Below are 17751 nucleotides of genomic sequence, written 5' to 3'. Positions count from 1 at the left end.
CATGCCCTTCATGGAGTAGCATAAGTGCAGGCACAGCCCTGTGTGCCCCTAGATAGAGGCTGTAAGAGATTGGGCTTTTTGAATTCTACAAGGTAGGAATTTTTTTTTTCTTCAGGATCTCAAAATAGGCAGCAAAACATTGGAAGAAACAAAACCAATTGTCAACATATATAAAATACCTATTCTGAGATGCATGCTTCCAATGTACGTAGAGCCACAGAGACGCTGTTTTATAAAAACAACGTAATACAAAATGCTTCGTATTTTCTCCCTGCCCCGAGCCATAGCCCATCAGTGTTTCTCTCAATTCCTGCATTCACAATCCAGAATCAATTCAATGAGCTTTTGGTTTTAACGTACTGACCAAAGACTTGGTCTGGCACATCCTTCCGCTGATAGGATATCCAGTGTAGAAAAGCCATCAACCCATCTCAAAAATCATGTTTTGTGTCGTTCCTAATTCACAGCATACGTTTGCTCCCATTCAATTCCAACGTGAGAATAGCAGTACAGGAACCCGAGAACAGTCAGTGTCGCCCATGGCCAGCCTATAAATAGAAAGACAGACATTCCTAGTCAGAATAATTAATGACTGTTTCAAGTAGAAACACTCTTGGGATGACCAACTTATGATGCTTCTAATTAATTTCATTAGTAATTCAGTCTCATAAGTAAGTAGAGCCAGCCCACAAGATTTGAAAGGGGAAATCTGGATTGTCTAAGCTTCAGGGATGCCTGACCCCCCGCAGCCCCAGTCTTTTCCATTTTCAGGGAACCGGACCAGGTTCATTCCTGCTCTGCACCATCAAACAATACTTGCCGAATTAGAGGTCTGTTTCAATCCTCTCCTTTGTAGTGAGTTTGTCTATCAAGCAGATTCCCCGAATGAACCCTGACGCTTGAAGCTGGCTACGGTGCTTCCTAGGCATAAAGGGATGCATAGCCACAATGGAGGTTATTAAAAATCAGAACAAATCCAGCTACCTGTTCTGCAAAAGGGTCTGGGGAAACCTCTGATTAAGGCTGTTTTGGATATCCTGCAGCTGTGTGTAAAAGTTGATGCATGCACTCTATAGCCCTGTAACAGCTAATGGGGTCAGAACACCATTGTGCCGGTGCAGAACAGACAGCCCTGTTTGCCTGACGTGTTCCTGCTAGATTATTTTTTCACTAAAAAGATTGACTCCTCCAATATACAAAACTTTTGCTGGGGAAATGACATGCTTCGTTATTATTTGAAATTCTTTTTAGTGAAAGTCACCATCTTTTCACTTGAACTCCTATCAGCTAAAAGCAGTAAGCAGGAGGTCACAAGCCAAAAGGTCTATTGCTTTCCAGTGGAGTTGCAGATCACTTGAAAAATCCGTATCAGTAGACTTCTGAATCAGGAAAATGATTTTGCTCTTCTTGATACCTTTCCTGGCACCTCTGTTCCCTTTCTTCATCTTCCTCCTCTCCTTACAATTTATGAAATTTAGAGTTTATAGGTTGAAATCCTCAGCATTGGGCCCTAATGTTTTTCAGGATGTTTTGCCTGGGGGAAGGGGGCAGGGAGGAAGGTGTTCAAGGGTTTTTGGTGGCTTTTCTGTTGCCATTGTTGACATAAGAATTTTGGTTATGTGTATGATTGGTTTTCTGCATGTCATCCTTGAACTACCAGCAGCTGTTTCTGAAAGACGGGCTTCTACACTTCCATGAGGGAAAGGACGCCATTCCCTCATGGCGAAGACTCTGGTCTGAAGGAACCTGCTGGCAGAAATGAGATTCCCCATTGGCCTGGAGAAGGGATGGAGAGAAGACGTAACCTCTCCACAACACAGTATTCCAGGAAGAGCTCTTTCTGAAGGTATGTTGGCAAGGCATTTTGCAGGCTGGCTTTGTGCAGGCTTCAAACTGATGCCAGTCTGGAGACTGTTTAATTGTGCTGATGCCCAGTTGGGCCTTAGCTTAACAGCCTGCCCTCAGCACTCCTGCCCTTCTGGGGACCGCACGTGCTGGGACCCTTCCTCTGTGCTTCGAGAGCCCAGGCAGTGTAACACTCCAACCTCGAACAGGTCCAGAGAAAGTTAATCTTTTTTCCCCTGTGTGTGTGTTTGCTTCATGAATCTCTAATTGTTCTGGCCTTGTTTTGCGGTGAAATACAGTCTTGTAACTGGAATGATTTTCATGGAGACATTGACAAATATTAATCACCTGTCCTCACAACACCCTAAAGCAAAATTATACTTTTTCTTTAATTATTTGTTTCACAAAACAAAATTGCTGAGGTATTTCCAAAGGGATTTTTAACAATAAAATAGTCTCGATTTTTCTTCGTGAAACTGGGCTACTGCAGATTTGGTTTCACCTTCAATAGCAAGCGAAAGCCCAGCTGTGCTTTGTCTTTGATAAAACTGCATATAAAAGTATGTCAATAGATGTAATGAAAACATACCTCTTCTAGCAGCAATATTGTGGTGGCTGCTTTATACAGACAGAACCAGAAAGTTAAAAAAGGACTGAGTCTAGAATTGTTTTGTTTTGTTTTAAAAAAGGGCATTTTTGGAAATCTTGCTAGACACATATTTTGCATTGTTAAATACTTGAAAGCTCCGGCACACAGAAAATGTGCCAAGAGTAGCCTTTAGTCTGACTTGCTTGTTATCCCCAGCCAATGTATAAGAGATCTCGTCAGAATATGCACTGGAAATCTTTTCTAGATGCCTTAGATTTATGGTAAGATTCCTCTGTGCCCATGACCTGGGTTCACGGGGCTCTCAGGCCGCTATAATCAGGCTTGTGGTAATCCTCCTCGAAGGCAGGGAGTCTCTCCTGTACGACAGCAGCTGTCAGGGGTTGCATTCAGCAGATAACCTCCTCCTGATCTAATTAAGACGAAAAGGAATGGGGAAGACAAAGTGACCCACTATGGGTGAGGGAAAAGAGGAATACAGCTATTTTAGGAGGACCTGCACAGATCCCAAGGCATTACTTGCTGCACAGACAGGAGGTAGCCAGCTCCGAACGGGGGTGAAAGAGAGGGCACCTGTTCCTTGCTGGCCATTTCTTGCCATACAGGAACCATGCACACTGCTGCTGGGCATGGGGAAACGCACATGGGGCTCCCGCTGTACATGAGCGAAGAAGCAAAGGCATCACGATCTGCTCCTCCGCAATCCCAGATTAGCTCCAGTCCACTCAAGGCAGATTTGCACAAGTGCCTGCACACCTGAGAAGTGGCCCAAGCAAGCAGGGGATCTTTAAACCGGTTTCACTCATGTGAAATTCCATTTTAGGATTGGATATACAATAAACTTGTGGAAAAGACTGAAAAACTTGTTTTCCAGAAGGTGATGTTGTAGGGAAGGACACATAAAGCAATGCTGATCCAGCAAGGATGCAATTTCAAATTCTGCCTAGCATGCACATGACCTGTGTGTCGTCCTTGTATGTGATGTCTGTAACCAACAGCAGCATGAGCTGCTTTCTTGCAAGGTAAGTTCACAGGAGCCTTTTCCTTGCTTAAACAGTTCCTCCTTGTAAACTCAAGCAACCAAACAGTACTGATGGCCTCAGATCTGCAGTTCCAAGGAAATCCCTCTTTTTGTCCTGGGCCAGCGGCGTAAGGTATCTTCAGGCCTTTTGCCGACTCCCATTCTGCACCTACTCTCAAGCACCATTCAAGGGGCTTTTCTTTCTGGTGGCTTCCCAGCTTTATCTTATCACCCTACAAAGTCATATACATAAAACACTCCTAGAAACATTACTAGGGTCAAATCAAACACTAAACTGTTTGGACATGACTGAGTTAAGTTTGTCTATTCAGAAACATGTCACATACTACCTTAAATCTTACAACTTCTTGACTGTCTTCAGTAATTTGATTTTAGGCTTGAAGGCCAAGTTTCATGAGGCAACTGAGACTTTCATAATCTTTTTTTTCTGGAAAGATGAATTAGTATTCATTAACATGTGCTATTTGCAAATCCAAGAACAAATTCATATGCTATTTGCAAATCCAGCAATATTTGTGAGCTTGACCTGCAAAAATTTCTTTTTAAGGCAGCTGGACTTCCCTTTTAACAAAGGAACACTGGGTGAGAAACATTAATGGAATCATGACCAAATTCTCTGCTTATATAGGTATGCTGCTCCACAAAAATCAAACACAAACTCCTTTGTGAAGAGGACTGAATTCTGTGGCAGGGTAGCAGCAGCACTTTATCTGTCTGTCGCACAACCTCCTCCCACAGAAGTCTCCAGTCCCAACCAGGCAGGAGGCAACACTCTGTTGCACACAGCTGACCTACTGTCCAGTAATCTTCCTGGTTTAAAACCGTATTTTAATATATTATGATCTCAGCTTTCAGCATAATGAATAGGAGACTTGTTTTCATTAGTGAAAACAGAATTAACACTAACTGCAACACAAACAGCTTTTGGAATTGCTCCTTCCTTTGAACTTCCTATCTCCTCTTCAAGAATGCTTCTGGATACTTTGCAAACACCTAGAAAAAGTCATGTTTCTGGCACACTCTGGATTTTGAATGGAAGGGAGTGGGGTAAAACTAAGCTTTCAACCAAAAAGTAACAGCCTGGATCACAGCTCCCAAAAGACCAGTTATGTCCTCATTACCTCAGTTCAAATCCTCTGAACCAACATTTAATCACTTATCCATAGGGAAGCTATTTCAAATTTCCTAATCACCTACAGCAGTGAAAAAGAATCATACCACCAATGTTTTGGGCATACCCAGGTTTCACATCATCATCCAAACACTAGGAAACAGCCCTATGTTCCCTCAACCTGTGAGATGTAAGAGAAAGGGATTGTAGTTGCATTTTGCATTTTCCAAAACTGCCTTAGTACCTTTAGGACCTTAATGCTATTTGCAGATGTGACTTGGCTGCACAGTCCTCCGAAGTCTTCAAGTATAGACTAGTTATTAAATCAACAGAAGTCAGAAAAAGTCATCTCTTTGAAAAGCTTGACTTCAGGAGTGTACACCTTATTCTGACTTTGATTTGGAAGCACTTAAGTTGCTACAAGACTTAGCACTCAGAAAAATTTATACTTAAACAAAACCTCACATGTGACAGGACACAGAAGCATCTCCCTTGCAAAGCAGAATTAAGAAGATTCAACTGTGGGGAGAAGGAGGAACAGGCACTGATTAGTCAAGCAGAATAAAAAACCAAAGCAAACCAGCATTCGAGGCCAAGACCTGCCTCACCTACAGTTACTAACAGCCTTACAAGAACAGTAAAACTGCCACATTTTCAGGAAAAATAACACATTAAAAACTGAAGATTAGTTGAAAGAAACCTATTGCCTAGCCCAATATTTGAAGCAGAGGATAAACTCTGGATTCTTTAATTTTAATTTCAGGTCTGCTCATCACTTCCAGGTGGACTGCTGCGGACCATTATGGTGGGGCATGTCCAACAGCACGCATTACAAACGCCGTGCAGTCTGATACCCAGTATGGCTGTTTAGATACTTGGAAAAGGAAACCATATATATTTTCAGCTGTGTTAGCATTCAGCATGCAGATGTGGGACTGGATAACTTCAAAGCACGTTAGAGGTGATCTAATTGGTTTATACAAAATACAAAATTTTTCCATGTGTTGTGCATCGTGTTTTCCAGCTGCTCCGTACACACAGACGTGATACACGCAGCCCTACTTAATGCTGGGTCTGGGTAACACTGCAATATGCAGTATGCACTGTATTTGCACAGCCGAACAGAAACCTAACATTCACTGTCCTATCTTTTCACAGATACTGTTCTCCTTCCAACAGACCAAGCTCCGTGTTTCAATGAAGAGAAATGGAAGGGACTTCTGTTCCTCCTGGAGTTCATTCCTCTTCAGAAGGTACTAAAGCAGAGTATGAAAGAAATTAAAATTTTCAAATCTTGGTTTTAGAAGTTATTTCTGAAGGGTATTCTTGTCCTTATAATACACCCTTCAAAATACAGGATTCATACAATAAATAGCAAAATCACCCTTTATAGAGAGGGGTTTCCTACAAACTTTTCAAGTGCCTTTACATGCTAATCCCTTCCTGTCTGCCTCCCTTTACTCACTTATAACTAACCCAGTCAGGAAACTGGGTATTTTCAGTTATCGTGTGAAGAAAAAGAGCCAAGCACAGCCTTCATTTTCTAGCTTAAGTAATATTACCATTCATTAAGTAAAGACAAACATTTAAGAAATCTCTATGAAACTGGAACCTATAATAGTAAACAACTCTCTTCCCAGGGGTAAAGAAGCAAAACAGAAGCAATTATAGAAGTATTAGACCTATTTGAAATTCAGTAAATTTAGCTTTCATACTTTTATATATATCTATATCTGTCTCTCTCTATATCTCTATCATCCACTTCTTCAGTTTCTAATCAAATTCTGTCATTGCCTCACATTGCTGGACTCACCCTTAGCAAGCTCTGGAGTGGTTTATTAGTGGCTGACAGCATTGCCCTAAGCACTTCTCTGTTACAGCTCATTCCAAGAACAAAATTTAGAGATGAGAAGATGCAAGCAGAGCTGGCAGGAAGCTGGGAAAAGCTCTTGTATATGTTGAATTATATCCCCTCTAGAATGAATTAAACTTACTGCAGTATCATCTAGTAGGGACAAAAGCAGAGAAGAATAATCATGTAAAATATTAAATGTAGACATGTAATTCCCTTTTTGTGTAGCTGCAGCATATCTGCATAATTTGCTATACTGTAGGTACAGCAACACAATTAGATCAACAGAAAATATACTAATGTATCTAAATCACTCAGCTGTACCCCATCCCAACCACATCTCCCCATCTCCACTGATCTCTGTATACTCTGCTTGAGCTGATGAGAGTAGGCAGTGATCTAAACCTGATTTAAAGAATTTTTCCCCAATTTATCCTCCCACTGCTCTGCAAGCTGTATACCACCTCAAGAGTTTCATTAGAAATGCAGTATCTCACCAGTCTTTATTTTCTTGAGCAGTGCTATTAAAAGATTTTTTCTGTCTGCATCAAGTCAAAAAACTTTGGTCAGGGAAGCCGTCTCCTAATTATTTAAATTCATCCTAATCTCCTGGCATTGGTGATCAATTTTCTTTTTTTTATAATCCTTATTTGAGGATAGGCTCCAAAATACAAGTGTGTATATCAGTTGCTCTAGCTGCGCCTCTTCGAATCCAGCAGAATTTTTAATACTTGAAATCTTAGCCTAAAGGCTTACTAAGGCTCCCAGTTCCTGGGTTTAAAATGTACAATGAAGAGGCTACTAGTTTGTATTATTCAAGTGCTTAAATTAAACTATGGTGCTTTTCTACAGTAATGGCAAATGTAGGCATTACTGTCTGCAAACAGCCTGTATCCTTGTGTAGGAGCTTTTACTAATAAGCATTTTATTTTTGCATGCTTCCACTTTAGCTACTGATGCATAACCTTCTGGTGCTTACAAATGGGCCTGGAAAAAACCTGTGATGCAGTGAATTCCACTGGCTTCTTGGCTGTTGCATGGGAGCAGCCAAACCAGGGTTATCAAATCACCTCCAGCTGTGCATTCAGGGATAACTGCAAGGATGGTGAGGTAAGATGCAGTACACGGCCGATAGTGATCTCAGTTGCGAAAGAATACATATGGCAAGCAAAGCCCTAACCTAAGCCATGGCAGGGTTTTTTGCTGCTACTTTTGGCTTCCACGTTGCACATGTTGCTCCTCCCTGCTGGGCTGCAAGAAGACAGAGGCCCACCAGTGCCATGGTGAAGGACAGGCAATAAATTCTGCCAGCAAACAGCCCCTGAAGTGCCAGCTGGACATCTCCATCCTCCCACCTTGTGTAATGTCGCACACAGATTCACAGGGTCTGTACATTCAAGATACCACCTCGTCCCATTATTAGTCCCCACAAACAGCACCCACATCTTTCCCCTCCATCCACTGTGTTGCCTGGGAGCAGAGCAGCACAGGCTTAGCCAAGGTGAACCAGCCTGGGAGACTACCGGCTGACCTTACTTATTGCTATAAATTTCCAGTTGTTGAAGATACTTAAGCTTCAAGTGTGGGTAAGGTTCAAATACTCAGAAAAAAAAAGTTTACCGTACAATAGGAGGTATTTCAAAGGAAAACCAGGGAAATGGTGTAAGGATAACTCAGAAGCTGTCCCATGCAGCATCTGGGAAACAAGACTGAAAAGGACAAAGGCCTTAGCTGCCAGGTCTAGACCTGAACCTCAGCCAGGTATGCTGGCAGTAACTGCAAAAGCTTCCTCTTCAGTACACATGAAGTAGTTTCCAGCTAGAGATATTAAAAAATGTGTAACACAGTAGTCTGCTTACATGAATTTTAAATTATACCATCCTGGAGAATGCTTATATCTGTGGCTTTCTGAGGGGTACTTATCACTGCTGAGAAAAACTGAAAATGGATAGATAACAGTCCAAGACCATCATCTGCAGTGCAGGATGACTGCAACTCGCCCAGATTAGCATTACGGAGAGCAGAAAGCCATAGTCTCCTAAGTGTTTTCATAATGCAAACAAGTTTTATTTAGCAGAGAGAGGTCACAAAAGTTGTGGCTCTTCTGTGTTCTTACTGCGCACGGAACCACACTTTATCATAGCTAAAATCATTTTACTTTTATGTTTGACGGCACTGAAGAAAGTTACATGCTGACAAGGACTTTCTTAAATGACAAGAAATCAATTCAACCTATGTCAGAGCTAAGGACGCTGAACGTAATTTTTCCTATTGATTAGATAAGCTGCAAATAAACAATTTCATATGTAGAGCTCAAAAGACAGGCCTATCTTATAGCTTTTATAAAGCACCCCTTGACACAATTCAGTGATGATGCCAAAACCATTTGCATTGCGGTAAGTATGTAGGTAAGTACCTGAAAGAAAAAAAAAACAAACACCTGCCGTGTTATTTTCAAATGCTGGTAAACGCTCCGTGGATGCAGGTATCCATACAGGATATGCCTGCCTGCACCAATTCTCCGTTTTGTCTTTGGAGCCAGAATGTTATTTAATGCTACCTGGCCATGACACTGGCAGCCCTCCAGATGCTGTGCAATGTAGATCAGAAGCACTATTTTCCCCTGTATGTATCACATGATGTGAGCAGGATGATGCTGGTAACCTCACTTTATATTTCTTGGGTTTTTTCTTTTGTGGTGTTATCAAACCATAATTCTACCTTAAGTATTTTTACTTCTAAACATGGGATAAAGCACAAAAGAACCATAGAATTATGTCTTCTGCTTCATGTTTTAAAGTGAAGCTTCACCCTTTACTAGTTTTTCCAGCAGAGCTAGTCAGTGAAAAAAAAAGCTGAGATTTTAGGCAGTAATCCTGGTCTCATGCATACCAAGTTGACTCTGGAGTAATTCAACTAAAATCAAACGAACCATATTCGTGCTGCTACTGGATTTGAATTAATAGTAAGGAAGATTGCTTAAAACTGCCTGGCAGAATCTTTCTGCCACAACTGCTAATAGAAATGGAAAATAAAACCAAATGGCTTTAGTTTTCAGATTAAGAAAGGGTGAATCTGTAAATCAGAAGCAACCTTCCTTCTTCTCCCAGGTCTTTAGTTGAGAGCTACACACAGAAAACGTGAAACCAAAGCCCACAAATTATGAAGTCTCAATGTTTGTTCATTTGTTTTTAGACAAAAGCTTCCAAAAGCGTTATTGTAAATAAAGATGCATCTTCACCTGGAAGCAATGCAAAAGAGCTACTTCTTCAAAGGGTTATGCAAACAAAACATTTTAAAGTAATATATCTGGCTTGATATGCATAAGGACAGCACTATCCTTATCACTAAATGTCTACTCAGGTATTCCCAGCACAATCTCCTTAAATATGGTGTGAACAATTACAGCAAGATAACAATTGCAAAGATTTTAGGGCATTTTCCACTTGTAATTGTTTGCTGAGAGCATTATAGACACCAATGAAAACATCAGAGCCAGGAGCCTCCTTTCGTTACAGTTGCAAGATAAAACAGGAGAATAAAGAGCTAACTCCCCAAGAGAAATGAGCATCCCAAAGGCAGAGCTGGGAGTGCTGCTGCTGCCCGGCAGGATCCTGAGGTTAGCATCCGTCTCTTTTTGAGCAGAGAGATACCCACGTCATATACAGAAAGACATGCTGAGCAGAAGGGTGAATTAACTTCCCCTCTACTAGAGCAGGAATTTCAGGAAGATTTCTGTATCAATCTAATTGGGGTCCTTGGATTTAGGTTTGTATGTCAGCCTTTTTGCATACAACGCAATTCCTTCTCTAGACTTAGTGCTAGGGAGCTCTTGAGAAATCAAGGCTAACTCTCAAAAGCAGAGGATTTAAATGAGGGATTCAGACAGGTATCATCAATCACCAGCAAGCAAACATTTGGGTAAAAATGTGAAGTACTATCATTTATTTCCCCAACCCAATTTCTGGCTAAGCTACCCTGGAATGGTCATGAATATAAGATGCTTAAATGACCATAAAATAATTAATTTTTAAATGTGAAGAATTATTTAAGGATGAATTATTCACAGTCCCCTTCCTACCTGCAACACAGTTTTTAATCTACAATTTTTCCTTGTCATTCTCAAAAACACTTAAGTTCCCAGACCATTGCAGCAATTCGATGGTGCTACCTTGCCCCTTCACAGTGTTAATAATAAAAAAAAAGCAGTGTGACAAATTTAACAACTACTTACAACCAGCTATGCTAGCAATAAACAAACCGCAACTTCTTATCACAGAGCACTTTTACCAGAAATGCTCTGCATAATGACAATTATATAACCTGTTAGAGCTTAATGCAGTAAGAGAAGGGCTGAGAGCATATCGGCAATTTACAGGAACACTGCATTTGGGAGAACTGCTGTTCAGCGTAAAGCTGGCACTACAAGTGAGGCCATTGAACCAAGTTCTCAACAGAAATCCAAACTTCTTGAGGGATGGAGGTGCGTGGATAAGGTAACCAGGCAATCTTGCAATCGCTTACCAAGCTGTAGCAATCCGTTCAGGACTAAGGCATTTTTAATGCTGCTGGTCTTGAGTTGTACGAAGTTACTCCCCTTCCTCTTGTGTTGTGTTTCCACAGCGTCACCAAAGGGCACAGAAAAGGGCTGATGCGGAGTTAGGGCAGGCAGCCCTGGAAGGCCAGTGGTGCCCGAAGGCGGCGATCAGCCAACAGAAAAAGTTGACAGCAAACGATCTCCATCGCACTGGTAGTATATCATATGAAATGTAATTGTTGCATGCAAGTTATCTGGAGGAAAAGGGCCATACAGTTTGGTTGACCAGTTTTTGATAAAATAATTGTTTTACTTCTCACCTATGCAAGCTGACCTGACCCTGCTACAGCCCATATAATCATAGATACTAAATGGAAACATTATTAGTAAAATAGTTCAATTACAGATAGTTTGTGGGTAAGATTAAATTCAGTTTAATTTGGGGGGGGAAAAGGAGTCTGTTAGTCTACCATCAAGACCATCTGAAATGAAGAAAAAAATAACTTAAAATTACAGGAGATCAATATTTAATTGACTTCAAGGTCAATATTAGACAATTTGCTTGTATATTCTCAGAAAACATCTTCTGGATTTCAATCTACTGTGTTTGGGGAGGAATATCTTATTCCCGGCTTTCTGTGTGAGTTGGAAGTGCACTCTCTGCAACACAGAGCCCAGAGAAAACCTGAAAATACAGGTCTACCTGTGTGAGTTGTGTAAGCGTGGAGCTCATCTGAAACAAAAGCCAGCAAACCCTATATCACCTATGTCAGAATTACCCAGGCAGCTACATCAACACGCAAAATCTGCCAGCATTGCCAAGTACAGGGAGCTTGTCTCCTGAGCTCTGCTCAGCTTTCTTGGGATCTGGTCTCAGGCCAGCAAGCAGCCACCCAAGGGAAGAGAGTTTGATCAGTGCAAATCTGATTGAGTTACCTACCTGTGTGGTAACCGACATCAAAAGGATTCTGTGAGCCTGAGCCCCTTCATCTGTACACTGAGGGTAACAACACCTGGATGCCTTGTAGGTGGCTCAGAGGAATGCACACAGAGCTGCTCTGCTTGCTTGCCTGTTTTAAGAAAGCTTCCTGAGTGGCTGCTGAATGGGATCACTCACAACGCCCCTTTCGGGTAAGATGGCTGCACTGGTAGAGCTAAGCATATACAGGGACAAGCCTGTGACTAAAAAAAGGTTTTAAAAAAAAAATCACATTTTTTATATCTTTAGCAGCATATTCCCTTTTCTAGAAGAAAAAAAACCCTCACAGCCACCACCTCCTGTACATTACATCAAACTACAAACAAGTAAAACAGTATTACTACGCCTTGCCAGAAAGATAGTGCCTGTATTTAAATTTTCTTATTTAATGAAGTGCAGCTTAGTACAATGAGATATAATCTTTCCATGTGCTTCCCTGGCCCACTAAAATTAGCAAGGAGCATGATCTGATGCATGGCTGTTATACCCACTGTCCCACCTGTGCTCTGCTATTCAGTGTAATAAAAACAGTGCTGCAAACCTTTAACAAGACTGCTAATAGCGCCAACGTACACATCTTGCTCAAAACCAACACACACACCCCCGCCTTTCCAGAGGAAACTAGTGATCCATTTATATACATCAGCTCTGTAGTGTCCAGCTAGTTTCTTGTCTCCTTGCCCAGGTGTGCAATGAAGTGACACTTCAGTGATTCACAGCCCTGATTGTGTTTGCTGTTGATGTAAATTAGGAACATACTAACTGAAGTCAGCCGTACAACCCCAGACTAAGCGACAAGGCATGAGCCCCGAGGACAGCGAGGGTGGATTTGCTCAGCTCCCTCACCAGAAGATGGCTGGGCCCTACGTGGATGTCGGTGACACGAGGGCACCGGCAGGCTCTCATTGTCCTGACCAGACTTAGCTGGGGCCTCCACATTACCCTTGTATTTATCTGTATAAAAGTATATTGCTTATGCACATATCGTTTGCAACCTGACTTCCCAGCTCCACCCTTGTCACCACTGCCTTGCCCAGCCCTGGCTGGCCCCTTGGTTGGCCCTGGTTCATGCTGGTGGACTGTCCCTGCCCCTTGCTGAGGCATGTAGGCAAGGGTAGGGTCCTGCTGGTCTTGCTACCTCCCTCCTCCCCCTTCCTGGCGGAGCGGCCTCCACAGCCGAGACTAGGCTTCAGCCCCAACCACCATCGGATTTCTCCTAGTGCTAATTTCACATCTCACGGGAGAGAAATATAATGAGAACTGGCTATGAAGCAGTCATTTCCATTTGTGAATGGGACAGCACAAAGGAAGAAATGAGAACAAATTTCCATATGTACAGTCCCTGCTAAACAATCATCTCTGTGAACCTCTCCACAGCGTGCGTGGTGCATGCTGCCTTCTTTAGGGGATCAGCCACACATCCAGAATAATTAATTAATCTAGGCACCATCACATCGGCTCAGAGGATCTGATATAACAGAGCTGGATCTGATTTGGTTTATTTCAAAGATCACAGTTCACATGCAACGGTGGGGCTACACAGATTAGTCATATTAAATATAATTTGGAGCTAATTAATGGATGCTGCATCTCAAGCGGGCCCAGACCACGACCAAACATCTTTGTTTACAATCACTACACGTCAAAACAACACTTTCTCATATCCCCATTTTTAAAGTAAAACACCAAGGTGGAGAAGTAACCTGCCTCAGGAAGAGAGCATGGTGGCTACAGAGGGCTGGCCGCGCACGGGCAAAGCCAGTGTTGGAGCAGAATGGAGTGCTGGGCTTGCAGAACGGCACCAAGCCTGTCTGTGTGGGCATGCAGTGCCTTGGCACAGGATGGAGCATGCTCTGGGAAGAACAAGACATGAGGAACAGCTCTGTTCTCCCAAGTAACAAGTGATAGGACAAGAAGAAATGGCCTCAAGTTGTGCCAGGGGAGGTTTAGATTGGACATTAGGAGAAATTTCTTTACTGAAAGAGTGGTCAAACATTGGAACAGGCTGCCCAGGGAAGCGGTGGAATCACTGTCCCTGGAGGTGTTCAAAAAACGTGTAGATGTGGCCCTTTGGGACACAGTTTAGTGGGCATGGTGGTATTAGGTCAACAGTTGGACTTGATGATCTCAGACATCTATTCCAACCTAATGATTCTATGATTCTGTAAAAATATGAATGGGGTTAATTGGACTGTGAGTGGCTTCATTTTAGTTAGGATTGCCAAAGCTAGTGGCTGGCAACCCTTGGTATGCTGGTGAAATCATATTGCCAAATGAAGATGTCAAGGTGTCCAGCATTTATACTGATTCACTGGAGAAGATCCAAAAGATTGCCTTTTTTGGGTGAGGTGGGGTGAGGAGACAGGGAATATGGCTCACCCTGCTGAAACAGTCTATTTGTCTTCTGAAGGCAGTATTACCCCTGATCTTGATAAAGAAATTAATACCACTTTCTTCGGCAATAATTAGGATACCTAATAGAGAGGATAGAGGGTTCATCTTCTTCCCTTCCCCTTTATTTTCAGTTGGATCTTCTATTGGTTCTACATGAATTATTACTAAAAGTCAATGCCTCATGTTGAACTACATGTTCTGGATGAAGTGGAAGAGCATCTCAAAAATTTATGCATGGTCACTGAATGAAGCTGATTTTTACACAGGGAAAGGGACATTTAAAAAGCAAAGTATCCATTTATTTTATTAGTTCTTTACTGTATTTGGAAATCTTAAATGCACAATCTGGTTGTCCAACCACCATATATTGCCTTACTCATTTCTTTCAAAAAAATCTTTTGAATGGATACTGGCACACCCAGTATTGATTCTGAAAGGTCTGCTTTTTGGATCAAATTTTCTGACACAAGTGTCAGCATCCTTCATGTCTGCTCACGCTGTATTCATCATGTGGGCCAAGGCTGCGCAGCTGACCCTCTCCTTCCCCTTTGAAGAATTACTTTGCACTAGGATTTGTCTCAGTGTTCACTTTACTGCAGAACCGCGTGATAAATATGGATAAAAGACCTTCCTCTGCCCTCTGGTGTTTCAGTGAGAACTGGACTCAAGTGAAGAGCTCAGCTGCAGTCAAAGTTTATCGTAACAAAGCAGCCTGATTAAATAAGAGAAATTTACCATTTGGCAGAATCCTTCGGCCATTCATAAAAGTCAAATACAATACTTAATGTTTTGATCAGAAACTCTGCTTAGGTCTTTGACTTGCATGCTTGATGACCTTTAAATTGCATTTGAATACATTTCAATTACCAAGGCAGGAAAATTACCCTGGCAGATGGACCAAGGTCATTACCAATTTACTAACATCTCTACCTTCCCTTTTACTGAAGCCCCTGTATCTTCTATGGCTTTAGAATAATACATTATTTATTCTTCAGAGAGTGATGTAGCTTAATTAGTTTTAAATCCTAACCCAAACTGCAACAGATGTTATAATTGTTGGGTGGAATACTTGAGAGGCTATGGCATGTCTCCATTTTGATTTAGTGTTGGAGGCCTCAAAGCACAACAAATAAAAGTACAAAGAAGGACAGAAACAGAAGGGTGACTCAAATGCATTGGCATCACTCTAGACAAAGACTCTGAAAAAAAAAAAAAAACCAAGATCAAAGGGTGAAAGTGATCAAGTGAATCTCCAGTAAGAAGGAAGAACTGTCAGAGGTAGACTGAGAACAAAACTAGGGGAAGAGTGACAAAGAAAAAAATGGGAAACGAGTCAAACTCACAGATTTGAAAAAATTAATTCTTCATTCAAATAGAAGCCATAAGAGGCTTTCTCAACTCATCAATATTGATCTAACAGTCCAGTTAGAAAATGGGCAAAGAATGGGCACTAGACACTACAACAGACAACAAATGGTCTTAATCAAGTATGTTATGAAAGTAAATCATTCAAGTTCTCTTGTTAGAGATTCGATAATATATTTTTTTCAAATCTTAGGTAGTTATTTTTAGTCTTACAAGCAAAAGCAAACAAAGCTTATATGTCAACATAAACTTTCCCCACTGTTCACGAGTGTGCCTCAGCAGTGACACTAGCTAGCTCAACTTGCCTCGTTCCTTTGATGCGTACATGCATCCTGTACATGCAGAATGGATACCGAAGGTCAAAGACATCCCCAAAAGTGATCAATTTGTAAACTGTGGTTACTACTAACTACGTTGGTCTTTACCTGGCATAAATGGGTCCAGTCTTTCGACGTTCTTTCAGAGCTAATTATGCCAATTTTGTTTCAGACTGAAGACTTAACTTAGTCTACAGTAAAGAGCTGTAGGCTTGGTACAGGTTCACCAGCTGCTTAATTACAGCTGTAATCTTACTAATGCAGAAAAATTTTATTGTCTTCCCTCTTTGAAATATAAGTGGACTTAAACTTGTATCTCAATCAAGCTTAACAGAATATTAAATACAAGTGCTGTCAGTAGCCAGATTCTTTAATGAAGGCAGCAGTACATAAAGCTGAATTATTAATGAAATTACTTCTGCAGAACTCACATGATGGTAGAAACACTCTGTAAAAAGTGTTGAGTAAACGTTAACATTTTCTAACAAAATAACCACTGCCTTTGATTAATGGAGATCTAATGAGACTATACATTAATTTTGAATCATCTCTATATTGTCATGGAAGCAATTTGTCTCATCTTTCAAAACCAGTACAAACTTGGCAAAGCACTACGTGTAATACAGTGTCTTGATATACTTAACTTCAGTGACTAAAATGCTTATAAAGTGTGTGTCCTTGGCCAAGAACAGCACTGCCATGGTCTCAGTTTCAAGAGAATTGATGGGTCAGCACTTGCTATTGTAACAGAATTACAGGAAGGTTACTGTAGGCAGACCGTTACGGTTGTTTTATACACTACTGTGCCTGCGCTGAAATTAAATCATAGATATTTTGTGTAACACCACAGGCAGTGTGAAGATACAGATAGTCCAAAGTGTAAGAAGGACAAAAAACCCCCACCCCAAATCCACCCTTATTTTTTCACAATCACCGAAGACTCAGCATTTTAAGATGTGACATCTGGGTGTGGTTTTTTTACTTTGTTCGTGGCCATGCTCATAGCAGCACCTGCGTGCCATGTTGTAGCAACAATACCTATTACATTTGCTGGGGTAATATTTATATTGCACTAGATTCCCAAAGGGAAGCATGCTTCCCCCCAGGAAACTTCTGCTGGAGGCTCACACTGGCGCTTTCCCTGATGCTGGGCTCAGCTCTCTGCCTCCTTTGGAAGCTGCTCCATGGCTCAGTCAGAGAGTCACCACATAAAAACCCCAGGATTTTCTGTATCCTTGTGGCTCATTTACTCCGCTACAGCAGAATGCAAGAGAAAGGTCCCCTCCCTGCTCCACAGACTGGATTTTGTTTCTATCCAGTAACTGTTTAAGGTAAATTAGACTTTCCAGTACGCCCAAACTGGCCGAAACTAAACGAAACACATTCTATAGATGCTTCCAGCTTGTATTTAGTGTTCCCTAGGAGATATCAAAAGCCCAGACCATGCGGAGGACATCTCACTACTCCACTTTACCTGAGCAGCAGGCAGTAAAGGTGAGGGCAGATTTTCAAAGGAAGAACCCCCCCAAATAAAGATGAGAGCATCATAAAGGACCCCTAACCTATGCATGACAGACACATACCCTGAGACAGACAATCCTGGAGGAAAAAAGGGGGATGAGGCAGAAAGTGCTATTTTGTCTCAGAAGATACATTTTGCCATTTCTGTCAAAGCAGGTAAATGCTGACTCTCTCTCCTAGT

General features: G+C 41.6%; 1 protein-coding gene across 3 annotated transcripts in view; it reads right to left on the bottom strand.

Moving 5' to 3' along the window:
- Positions 1-456: 456 nt before the first annotated feature.
- HHAT (hedgehog acyltransferase) overlaps positions 457-17751 on the bottom strand; it is a 158829-nt gene continuing 141534 nt past the window's right edge. For all 3 annotated transcript variants that reach the window (XM_086460600.1, XM_086460601.1, XM_086460602.1), the window contains one exon: positions 457-548. In XM_086460600.1, the coding sequence (XP_086316726.1) occupies positions 457-548 (92 nt within the window). The remainder of the gene's footprint in view (positions 549-17751) is intronic.

The sequence above is a fragment of the Leptosomus discolor genome, chromosome 2 (assembly GCF_034619465.1).
Source record: "Leptosomus discolor isolate bLepDis1 chromosome 2, bLepDis1.hap2, whole genome shotgun sequence".
NCBI lineage: Eukaryota > Metazoa > Chordata > Aves > Leptosomiformes > Leptosomidae > Leptosomus > Leptosomus discolor.
Note: the sequence above shows the minus strand (reverse complement) of the source record. Positions and strands in the feature narration are given on the sequence as shown.